The 12,997-nt window shown below is 36.0% G+C and overlaps 1 protein-coding gene and 1 long non-coding RNA gene across 2 annotated transcripts; both read right to left on the bottom strand.

The window, feature by feature from the left end:
- On the bottom strand, positions 1-4,311 carry LOC127869204 (uncharacterized). Its single transcript, XR_008044474.1, has 3 exons — positions 4,102-4,311; positions 3,422-3,607; positions 1-2,648 (listed from the first exon to the last, which is right to left on the bottom strand). It is a non-coding gene; the product is annotated as an uncharacterized LOC127869204 (long non-coding RNA).
- A 1,948-nt stretch (positions 4,312-6,259) lies between these two features.
- LOC127869190 (uncharacterized) lies at positions 6,260-9,613 on the bottom strand. The gene is made up of 5 exons (XM_052411532.1): positions 9,391-9,613; positions 8,594-9,086; positions 7,377-8,145; positions 6,927-7,080; positions 6,260-6,599 (listed from the first exon to the last, which is right to left on the bottom strand). The coding sequence occupies exons 1-5, from the start codon at positions 9,405-9,407 to the stop codon at positions 6,386-6,388; spliced, it is 1,647 nt and encodes a 548-aa protein (XP_052267492.1). The 5' UTR covers positions 9,408-9,613; the 3' UTR covers positions 6,260-6,385.
- Between the last annotated feature and the right edge of the window lie 3,384 nt (positions 9,614-12,997).

The following is a 12,997-nucleotide window of genomic DNA, read 5'->3' as shown; positions in this document are numbered from 1 at the left end:
TTCTTATTTCTTCATGTTATTTATTAAAACATTCTAAACCAAAACAACAAAATCCATAACATAATGAACACAAAACATAATACTCTATATTCATGAAACAAAACTATAATTGATAACATTTTTAATAAATGTTTCCAACTTTCAACATTTGACAGATCAAATTATTTCTGAATTCCACCAATTTTTTATTTATGGATCTTTATCATCTTTATGACAGTTTATGTAAGGCTATTACAACAAGGGCTGTTTGTAAAACATGCATGCCCCCCATATGGGCTTTTCGTTGTAGTGGCAGCCATTGTGTGAATACGTTTTTTGTCACTGTGACCTTGACCTTTGACCTAGTGACCTGAAAATCAATAGGGGTCATCTGCGAGTCACGATCAATGTACCTATGAAGTGTCATGATCCTAGGCAAAAGCGTTCTTGAGTTATCATCCAAAACTCATTTTACTATTTCTGGTCACCGTGACCTTGACCTTTGACCTTGTGACCTCAAAATCAATAGGGTTCATCTGCGAGTCATGATCAATCAACCTATGAAGTTTCATGATCCTAGGCATATGCGTTCTTGAGTTATCATCCGAAAACCATTTTACTATTTCGGGTCACTGTGACCTTGACCTTTGACCTAGTGACCTCAAAATCAATAGGGGTCATCTGCGAGTCTTGATCAATCTACCCATGAAGTTTCATGATCCTAGGCGTATGCATTCTTGAGTTATCATCCGGAAACCATATTACTATTTCGGGTCACCGTGACCTTGACCTTTGACCTAGTGACCTCAAAATCAATAGGGGTCATCTGCCAGTCATGATCAATCTACTCATGAAGTTTCATGATCCTAGGCGTATGCATTCTTGAGTTATCATTCGGAAACCATTTTACTATTTCGGGTCACCGTGACCTTGACCTTTGACCTAGTGACCTCAAAATCAATAGGGGTCATCTGCGAGTCATGATCAATCTACCCATGCAGTTTCATGATCCCAGGCGTATGCATATTTGAGTTATCATCCGGAAACCATTTTACTGTTTCGGGTCACCGTGACCTTGACCTTTGACCTAGTGACCTCAAAATCAAAAGGGGTCATCTGCAAGTCATGATCAATCTACCCATGAAGTTTCATGATCCTAGGCGTATGCGTTCTTGAGTTATCATCCGGAAACCATTTTACTATTTCGGGTCACCGTGACCTTGACCTTTGACCTAGTGACCTCAAAATCAATAGGGGTCATCTGTGAGTCATGATCAATCTACCTATGAAGTTTCATGATCCTAGGCGTATGCGTTCTTGAGTTATCATCCGACAACCACCTGGTGGACGGACCGACATACCGACCGACCAACCGACATGAGCAAAGCAATATACCCCCTCTTCTTCGAAGGGGGGCATAATAAATGGTTGTTTATAGACTGATAAACAATGGAAAACAATACATAATCTATATATAGCATTGTGCTTTGATGTTATTGTTAATGGAACATAAACAAATGTGGTGTGCAGCACGCACTCAACATTGACTATGGTAGCTTATACCTAAAAGAGTCAATAATTCCTTTTCATAGTCTTTACTTGTGACAAAAAATCAGGAAAATGCTGAGCCCCGTGTTTATTTAGCTATTTGCCAGACAAGGTTTTCACAAATTCTTCTGTTTCAGAGTGAGTGACCTATGATCAAATACTTTGGATCCTCTATTGTAATAACAAAACAATTAATTCACCGTGTTCGATCATGCATCCCATAAAAAACTTAACACAAATCATGATACATAACACCTATAAGAGTCAACAATTCCTGTTAGTGCTCTTGACTTGTGACAAAAAAAACTGGAACTTGGCCCATTGTTTATGTAGTTATTTGCCAGACAAGGTTTTTACTTATTTTTCTTTTTCAGAGTGATCTATGATTGAATACTTTGGATCCTATATTTTTATAACAAAACAATTAACAAAATTCACAATACCTTACACACTTAAAACTCAAATACATATTCTCATGGCATTTCAGGGCACTTGTATGCTATGTTCATCAGTATTTTATCAATGATATTTCTGCCCTATGTTTATAAGCAGTTCACTTATTAAAATCACATTTTATCACCATGATGATGACAGGACAGTCGACCATAACGCCTTCATACATGTATTACACAAATAAATTCAAGCATCATTTCAAATACTAAAGTCATCTACTGACTGAAAAAACAGCCAGGGTCACACATGCACTTTCATACTCAATGGTATACATCCTATAAAATCATGCTGCCAAAAATTCACACAACATGTTCCTACCCATAGTCAGTTATCATTGATTTCAGCTTTGTCAATTTTTTAATTCATAATAATGGTATGTTGAAGTTAGTTAAAACAACATAGTTACATACACCATGTACCAATTTGTATGAGTAAATCTTCATATTGTTTCCGGGTTGCTTTCCCTTGACCTATTGGATATTGCAGCTCCTCATTAGCCGCAGGTGGATATATAAGGGGCAATTAGCTTTGGATAAGCTGAATCAAAAAGGAACTTTGATCGAAGGGTTTTTTCCTTGATGATCTCTGTGTACTCAGTGCATGTACGTGTATCCCTTCTTTTCATTGATTGGCACCACCGTCCAATTGTTGGCTGCCTTCAATTTACTCTGAAATAACATATAAGCATATTTGTAATTTTGAAATGTACACTAAAACTTATCATAAAAACTCTGTATGAAATTTGTTTTCTATTTTAAACATTATTTTATTCATATCATGCCAATCAGGTAACATACCAATACTTTTCTGGGCTACTTGATTCACCAGTATTAACTTATGAACCTACCAATACTTTTCTGGGCTACTTGATTCACCAGTATTAACTTATGAACCTACCAATACTTTTCTGGGCTACTTGATTCACCAGTATTAACTTATGAACCTACCAATACTTTTTTGGGCAACTTGATTCACCAGAATTAACTTATGAACCTACCAATACTTTTCTGGGCTACTTGATTCACCAGTATTAACTTATGAACCTACCAATACTTTGGGCTACTTGATTCACCAGTATAAACTTATGAACCTACCAATACTTTTCTTGGCTTCTTGATTCACCAGCAAGAGCTTATTATATGATGAAGTTATCATACTTGAGTCACTAACTGACAATTACTGTACAACTAGAGATTGGAGCCAGAGGAGAATGGCATTGAAATAATTTCATGACCAATCACCATGCAAGTTATCTGAACGGTTCAGAAAACAAACCAGCTATCGGATATCCTCTGGTTTTCATAACATAAAAAGTTTCTGGTAAAAAAATTAATAAAGCAATTATATTACCAAGTAACTTTAGGAAGCACATAGAATCTTATTGAATATAAATATATTATTTTATCAATTAAAATATTCTAAGACAGGGTTGTTTGCATACTCTAAGTAAGATGTTATCTCTCCAATTCCTGACACATGACCAGGTGTGGTACTTCCTTGTGACACAAATGACAGGCCAGGACCTGGCGGGGGCTTATGACCGTGCATAGGTGAAGAGTTTGTTGTTCTAACATTATGCTGAACAGTCAAACTTGCAATAGTTTGGCCGGCACGTCATTCTAAAAACCTTAAAAAGAAGGTTTGTTTTAGAATATAAAATTGATCACATGACAAATCAATTTAAAGAAACAACAAAATTGATGTTAAAATCAGGGAATAAACTGTATAATCATATTATCATATCATGATAATTGATTACATAATATAACATATACATTTGCATACCAGTATATTTTATAATATAATATATACCGAATAAATTAATCATTAATAATTCATCATTTATCATTAATTTGATGCTTCATTTGACTCGTGTTGGAGTGTTTCTTATAAGTTATAACGAATTCATTAAATTGATACGAACATCTTGGCATAGGGGCATAAAGGCTTATTTAAGAACGTGCAATGAACAAATTATGTTATCAGTGCGTATCTGGTTTTGTTGCAGAGTAAAATATCCATACAATAAAACTAATTACCTATCCAAACTTTTGCTAAAATTCCTTTGTAAACAGGCAACACTTGCCAAAAACTTAACGTAGCTTCTAAAATATGACTTACCATTCGTGTGTTTAAGCCATTACCCTGTCTTCGTCTCTTCCAACGATACTCCTATGGTTCTGCAAACACTCAGTCTTATCGCCAAGATTGAATAAATTCGAGCGATGTCGCTGGCTCCGGCTTTTGTTTCTCTTTTTTTATATTTTCGATCACAGAGATGAGATGCATTGTCTGTAAACCAAAACCGGATAAGCGCAGCGCGCATGCGCAGGCTGCATTCTGGTATACTATAGTTGGGATCCAATTCACAATGTCTGACTTAAAATAACTCATTTCGCGTCTGAGACGCTTTATAATTTTCAGGTTTTCAAATCGTCAAAAGTTGCATTTAATGGAGATTTTAGAGCATGGAAACAATTTGGTATTTTTTTTAAAGCAAATATCATAACTACAATGAAAATTTGCAAATCCGAAACAATTTTTTTCAATTTTGTCAATTTATCAAAGTGTGAACAAGTCCTGTTATCGAACAACACCTATTATCGGACGTTTTGTTTTGGTTCTGTATACACACGCCCAAAAGTGCGCATGATGTCACATTGATAAACAAATGGTCGCACATGAAGTCCATGACCTACTTGCCTACTTAGCTTGAAACAAACGCGCCGAAAACAGGTTAAAGGAATGCATTTATTGTTATTTACCCCGTTTGATGTGCTTTTTGCTATTACTTTTTAAATGCATTTATCAAAATGTGCATTTACACACCAAAGAGCATATTTCCGTTTGCAATTTTGATTGCAGCAGACGCAGATTTTTTCGACGAGTCCGGATCACGTGATAGTCATGTGACTTTGTATAGTATTTAAGTGTCATTTAATAGGTCATGTTTATATCGGCCCCCATTTTGTTTTGTCTGCTAAAGGTGACAATAACCAGGGAATCATTGTTATGAATTCTTGAAGGTAGTTTGCTGGAAAACTTTACAGATAAATCATTCAATGATTGAACTGTTAGTCATTTGTTAAAACAAACTGTTTTTGTCATTTTAAGTGTTTCATTTTTAACGTAATTTAACGTAATTTCTTAGGTGTTCGATAACTGGTTCGTCCACCATAAGTATAGTTTTTAAATAGGGTTTTGCATGAAATCCCTCTTACTGAGCAAACTTAAGATAGCTTCTTTTTTTGACAACTTTTTGCTGTCAATAATAATCATTAAAATATTTTGCATTCATATCGGAAAAAGGAAATCAGTGGATGGAATTTACTCAAACAGTGCTGCATGATGTTATTTTCTGTTTTGTACATTCTTTACGATGGCTGTGTTTAATATGGTTGTATGTGTCGGAATCAGTCAATATCTGGGTGATCTGAAAAGTTGTGTCCCTAACCAGGTTTTTAATATCATAATAATTAAGCGGTATTTTTTCACACTCTTTAATTGAACGCAGTGTGTTATGAGTTTCGCCCCATGTATTTTTTTTATCTCATTGTGCTGCAACTTCCTATGTTATTGTTGCCGAGCAGACAGAGCAGATGATGGACAACCAGTGAGTTAGCGATTGCGACTTCTTCTTTGGCGACAGGCACTTGTGTAGGGACTATCAGATTTGGAACAACTATAGTACTCTTAGCAATTGTAAACCATAAAGCTTGCTCAGGAAAACTGTAATGCGTGATAGTTTCTTGCAGTAATTATCCCCATATAATAATGACGTAATTGGAAAGAATTGCTAATTATAATGGAAATTAGAACAATTGCATGAAAAATTAGTTACTGTCCGAAAACCATCTTTTATCCCCGACACGTCTCGACGAAAAAACTTATAATAATTAAATCTCATACACGTCCCGACAAACTAGAAAGTACTACGGCATCTCCCGACACAATGACAAATCCATGTTACGTCCCGGGAAACTAAGTGACACCACGGCATGCCCTGAAAAACTAACGTAAACTCACCAAAGTGATCTCCCATATGTTTCTAAACAGTTGTTTGTATAGGTTCCTGGTTTTATAATATAAATCCCCAATAAGGTTCCAATCACTTAAAAGCTGATGCAGTTAAGCACGTTCGGTTAAACGCACGCGTACAGCCGTAAACACGATTAACGCAATTTTCGGCCCTCACGTTGTTTGAATGATATCCTCTTCAGCATGTAGATATTACAAACTCAACAACAAGTCACGTAACCAGCTTCAATGCACGAAGGCAAACATGTTACTATTTTATTTTTTTTTCATACGAAACAACAACAACAACTGCAAAAAACAACACGGCTCAGTGTGTTAATAACACTTTTGAAAGTAGCGAAGAAGGCTACTGGCGCACTGAAGCAGCTCAACCAATAATGGGACCAACTGGCATGACGTTGCCCTGCCCGTGCAGGTCTCGACCAAGATCAGACCCCACGCAGTGAAGGCATGTAAACACGTTCGTTGGGTCCCATTTGCGCTTGATCGCCAGCAGACGGTCGTAATGGCCTCCCCAGTAGTCCGTCTTCCAGTTCGGCAGGTGCTCGGAGGGCTCGTTGAAGTAGGTGCCCTGGCCGAACCTGTGATCATAATTATCACGGCGATAATAAATTTCAAAAGAATTATTGGACACAACAAAAGCCTTGCAAACACGTTAAACTACAAGCGTATCCGTATGAGAATAAGGAACATCTGACTGTACACAAAACTCGTATTATTAAAGAATATCTTAGTCAACTTGCATACACAACCGAATAGATAATATAATTGTGTACATTAATGTATCAATAACATAACGAAAGCTTTCACAATGTGACTTCGTGTACAACAAACCAATTGCACAAAATAGTGGGTTTGTCTATGCAAACATGACAATATTTCTCATACATTTATACTATTCTACATACGTGAGAAGCTTGTCTGCAGTATAAGCCGCAAATGTTTCCTCCGGTTGCACTTCAAGCCGTCCGTCCCAGCTGATCCCACAGGTCAGACTCATTACACCCGTCCGGAAGCTGGGATGTATTGCCGTGGCGTCGGATGACGTCTTACCTATGGCGCCTAAGGAATAGAGCAACCGCGAAAGAAGTTTAGGAAACGGTGTTGAATTTTTGCAATAAATACAAAACTTTATAAGCAAATCTGAAAAGTATAATTGCAAATAACATTTGTTAACCTTTTCAAAAAAATCTGAAAATATATTTTTTTAACAAATACAAGTTAGTTTGAGTAAACGAAAATCTCGTGAAATACTACGTATGCATAATGGACGTTCGCTCCCTTGGTGATATCACATCTTTAATAATTTATATATTGTTCAAAAAGGTTAATATTTGCTAAGCAATTATATGTCATACCTCCGATGAGTACCCCAGTACATCCCGCGCCAATAGGCATACTAAAGTTGGATAAAAGCAGTGTCGAGATGAAGTTGTACCAGTCATCGTTGAATCCGTGTGGCTGCATCAGGGTGTTGAACGTGTACGTGTGGTAATAGAGATCATCATGGACGGTCTTTTCATAGTCCAAAAAATTTGTAACGTTTGCCGCCTGACAGTTGTCCAGGAATTTAGACCAAAATGGCCAAATGGTATTAAATGAGGGTGATCCCCATTCGCCAAAATGATTTAAAACCAATACAATTATCCCACGATAATTTTTATCTGTAGTTGCTGTTAATATTTCGTAGCCGCCCCACTCTGGTGCTAATGTCGTCGAGAGAAGGTCATTGAATGCTTTAAGGAAGGGTCTGCCAATATCATTACCATATGGGTCCTTCAGTGCATAGTAACAGGTAAGCCGGGCCATTTTTGAATCCATATGCAGCTTGTAAGTGAAGGCCGTTACTATTCCGAACGTCGACCCACCACCCCCTCTTACCGCCCAGAAAATGTCTGTATTACCAGTTGTGGTGTTGGTTCCAGTTTCTAGGTCAACAAATACCGTGGACTGGGCGTTCGCGTAAACAAGGGTGCCGTTAGCAGTTACCATTTCAACCTCGAGAAGATTGTCCACAGCCAGCCCGAATTTTCTCCCTATTGGCGAATGCCCTCCACCCAGTGTGTACCCGCCCATCGAGACTGTGTGTGCTGATCCGCCAACTATTGTCCGCCCGTGTTTGCTAGCCTTTTGAAAGAATCCGTTTGTATGGTATTTTGCAATATAAGTATTTGAGCCAGTTCAACAGTTGTTAAAACTATGCAGCGCTGCTATGCGTCAAAAGATTTGAGTTATAGATTGTTTAACGTTTACTAGCAGATAAATCAATAATGCGAATGTCGTTGTTTAAAAAAAATTGAATCGGCGTAACAAGACTGGACATATTTCACGTATTCACGTATTTGTATTCGCAATTATGTTGTAAATGTTCGTCGATTTTTCTCCATGAATTCAATGATGCTTTATAACATCATGTGTAATCATAACTTCATAGAATTTATAACGTTGAATTTGATTTTGTTTTGAACAATGTTGAGCTATCTAACGACTATTGCTTGTATGCTATTACTATTAAAATTGTTTATAGCGCGCACGTCAATAAGCCGTTTATGTAGATTTTATTTTGCTTCCTTACCTCCTCGTATATCCGAATCCACGTGTTGCCACTCTGGGCTGTAAGCTCACCGTCTGCATGCCGTGAGGACGTGAGGTCGAACACGAGGCCCTGCATCTTCGAGAGATTGATCTGCAGCGTGCCGTCTCCCGTCGATCGGCCGATGTAGTCGTGGCCTGAAGAGCGGATGGTCAGCCGGATGTTGAATCGATTGGCGAATTTCACGCATTTAATGACATCACTGAGGGATTGCGCCAAAACGATCACGTACGGATACTTGGTAACCCTCGTATTTATCATGATTGTGTAGTTGGCATATGCTTCGCTGGTTGGAAGCAGCGAATCGCCATCAAGGGAATTCGCGAAAACGAGCTCCTCGTGCCATGACGGCCAACACGACTGTCCTGGATAGCAGTAACCGTCGTCACTGCGCGGAAGACCGTAAATGCTTTTCCCGCCCGAGCATAGCAGCAGGCTTATCAGAACAGTACTTGCAGTCGAAGGGAATACTGTCCTGAAACAAGATTTTTCGTTTAAACCGGTATAACAAATGTTAAGGTAATGAAATAAATAGCAAACTCATCAGCTAGGTTGCGAATGTTTCTTTGACGTTCGTTATTGTTGTAATTAAATCCGATATCTTTGAAACATTTAGATTTTCTATAGAACAACCGAAAACAGCAAATACTTTCCCGTGAACCATGCACGCAGTTCTTAACGATTATGCATATGATGGCGTTTACAAAATAGTGGTAACTTAATTTCATTTATTTGAATGTACTCTCTGAATTAAAAACTTTTTCATTAATGTGTCTTACAATGTGTTTTTCAACATTTCGCCAGTTACCGTTCTTGAAATGTTATCACGTTGAGAATTTAATAAAACTTCATCAAGTGAAACTCTGATATGTGTAGAGCAGTGGTAAAAATCAGTTACATTTAAGTCCTTTTATACACATAAGATTGCCTTAACATAAATGTTATCTGCTTCGTGATGCGATCAAACATTCCAAACGTGGCACGAACATATGTGATATGAAAGCCAAATTTTAGTTCATTTAAACAGATATCTTAAATTTAGTTGAAGAAGACGGTCTTGCAAAAGCTAGAACATGGATGCCATCATCGTCTGAATGAATGTTCATTTAAATACGCAATGGTTTTCAGTTACCGTGGGAGATAGGACCAGCATGGTTTCGTAGCCATGAATAATACACTTCGTCAAATGAAAAACATTGCATACATGTACACAACGAATTTTATCGCTAAGAACAAACATCATGAAAAAGTGGATCGCAACACAAGTTACATAAAGCATGCATAGCACAATGCATTAACATAGATAATTTTCGGCGTAGATGTCTAAAATGAGTTTTTCCCTGATTATCATGAGTGTAAAGAAAACGAATTATTTCGAACCTGTAATTTGCAAACGTTGTAGCGAGTATGGTATATAAACAGCATAATAGCCGTATGATATCTGTGAAACTCGCTCATTTTGCATATTTAATAAACTTTTCAAACAGAAATTACAGAGCCACATCAGTGCACATACTATGTTTGATAATTCATTAATTTGTTGGATATTGTTTGCTGTTTTAAACACATATTAGGTCATATCGCGGAGATTTAGTTAACCTTACCATGTTTTCATGGGCGAACTCACGTATTCAATTGCTCTTACGACCATGTGCTCATACCTACTTTCGGGAATCATCATGAAATTATTGCCGTACTTAACGAACAAACATGACTAAGCTTATTGAATTAGAGAAAAAAAATAATCAAAAGAGAAAAATTATATGTTCATGCAAATGGGCATGTGACATCACGTCCGTACACATAGCGTCATTAACTTAGGAAAGGAAACAACGAAATATAAAGTTTGGTATGATATACATGTGAAATTAAAGAGCATGGTGTAATTAAAGAGCATGTCGAGTTCTGAATTTATATGCTGAAATGTTGTTATAACTCACAAACGTTTTACTGTAACAGAACGTTTTTTAAGATAAGTGGTACAGAAAATACACGTCGAATATCTTTTTAAAGATATTTCTTGTTATATTTCATCGAGAATGTAACCCGCTTCCCAGTTTCGCTGAATGGATCAAGTTCCCCACGGGTACTACTTCCCCGTACCCCAATTTTTTTTCGTACCCTACATTTTTCGTACCCATTTTTTTTCGTACCTAATTTTTTTCCTACCCAAATGTTTTTTCGTAACCAAATCTTTTTTCGCACCCATTTTTTGGCATAATTTTTGTACCTAAAATTTTCGTACCTATTTTTGTCCTACCCAAAATTTTCGTACCCACATACACAATTGTGGTGATGTAGATAAACTTAAATAGATGCTTTTATATCAATCCTCTTAAAAAGCATCGTCACACCAGTACTGTCAGTACTTTGATTTTACAAATGGTTTTGCATGTTCTGACGTCTCAACACCTGAATTAATTTAAGCCAGCGAGTACAAAAACATCCAAAACAGAGCTTTCTTAAGATAGAAACATGTGTATTTTTACTCTTTATATTGGATCTCCAGAGGGAGGAAATTATAAAACTTGATACAGTCACTCTTTTATTAAATATTTCGGACACAGGCCTTCTTCAGAAAATGATTATACAGAAAATTTCGCATAGCGTTTCCTTCTGTTGACAATACCGGAGGTAACGTCACCCGACGTGAACGTAACGTTACGCGCCAACGCATTGAAGTCACTGCATTTTGAAAGATACATAATCATATTATGACGGAAAATCAACTTTTCTGGAAAAAAAATCACTATCATATATATATTATTATAATAAATATATATATCTGATAGTGATTTTTTTCCAGAAACGTTGATTTGTATAATATGATAATTTATCATTCAAAATGATGTTTTCACTAATTAATATCATAGCCACACGCTAACCACCTGTGATGTGAACAATCATCTAAATGTTTACTTAAAGCTAGGCATCTGTCTTGTTGAGGGGTATCGCATTTGTTGTTCATGGACAGCAGATCGTCTATTTCTAAGTTTATCGCCAGTTTGGCCTATATAATATTTTTTCGCATTCATTGCATACTAGTACAGAAATCACATTTTGTATATCACATGACATATTAGTTTTTATTTTGAACACTTTGCCATTAAAATCAAAAGAATTCCCTTCAATAATATAACCACAAAGGGCGCATCTAGGGTCATTACATTTGGATACTCTTGGTTCTTGAGATGAAAATTAAGATTTGGTTTACAGACGTTTAAATTAGGTGGCTGTCGCTAACATTTTATTATCTTCTGATCTGAAATTATTTATTCATAAACGGGTCCGTTTTTAAAATGTCAATGTTGTTTTTAATACGAAAAACAGTTCTTTATTTTTTTGATTTTGTGTTGAAATAAATGGAATTATATTACTCGTGTCTTTTTGTGTTGATTTTGAAAGTAATTCATGTTTAGGGATGGGTAGTGCTTTTTTAATACCTGTATTTATAATAGATTTTGGATATTTTCTTTGTATAAGTGAATGCTCAAGTCCTTTTAAACGATTTAGTTTAAGTGTATCATTCGCAACTATGGAATAAATCCGTTTCGCTAAAGTGAAAGGAATATTTATTTTGTGTGTTTATTATGACACGAGGTAAAATTAAGATATTGTTTAGAATCAGTTTCTTTGTAATATATATCAGTATTAATTTTAGTATTGTTTGTTTATAATCAATATATCAAGAAATGGTAACTCAAATGTGCTTGTTTGCATTATAAACTTGATATCCGAATGTAAGTTGTTAAGAATAGTATAAAAGCTTAGAAGTTCATGAGGCAATTTTATCCAGAAAATAAAGCAATCGTCTAGAAATCTTTTTCAGTATTTTTTTTATAAAAGAAAGAAACTCATCATTATAAATTGATCCAATTTGTGCATATAATTTTTGTTCTAAAAATCACATCACCAATGCAGCGTATGTTGGCGCGAATTGCGTACCCATTGCAGTTCCTTTAGATTGGTTGTAGTACTTGTCATCAAAATTGAAGTTATTATTTTCAAGTATTATTTTTATGCTCCCTTTTATAAACCTTTGTGAAAACCTTTCATTAACCGATTCGGGATATTTTTGAAGCCAATAATCAATAGCTTCTAAACCAAGAGTATGCGGTATATTAGAATATAAATTTATTACATCAAATGATACTAATGTACTTGACTCTGGAACTTGTGAAGGTATATGTTTTAGGAAATGTATGTTATTTGTTATATTGCTATTGACATATTTTACAAACGGTTTTAACAAGAACTTAAACGACTTGTTTCACAGTTTGTTCCAGCGGGTATCGGGCGAAAGCTTAAATCGTCTGGATCCATTAACTCGATATAGAGTCTATTCTGAATTACTATTTTTATTTGAATCCTGAATTATTTTACTTT

Source organism: Dreissena polymorpha, chromosome 2 (assembly GCF_020536995.1).
Source record: "Dreissena polymorpha isolate Duluth1 chromosome 2, UMN_Dpol_1.0, whole genome shotgun sequence".
Lineage (NCBI taxonomy): Eukaryota > Metazoa > Mollusca > Bivalvia > Myida > Dreissenidae > Dreissena > Dreissena polymorpha.
Note: the sequence above shows the minus strand (reverse complement) of the source record. Positions and strands in the feature narration are given on the sequence as shown.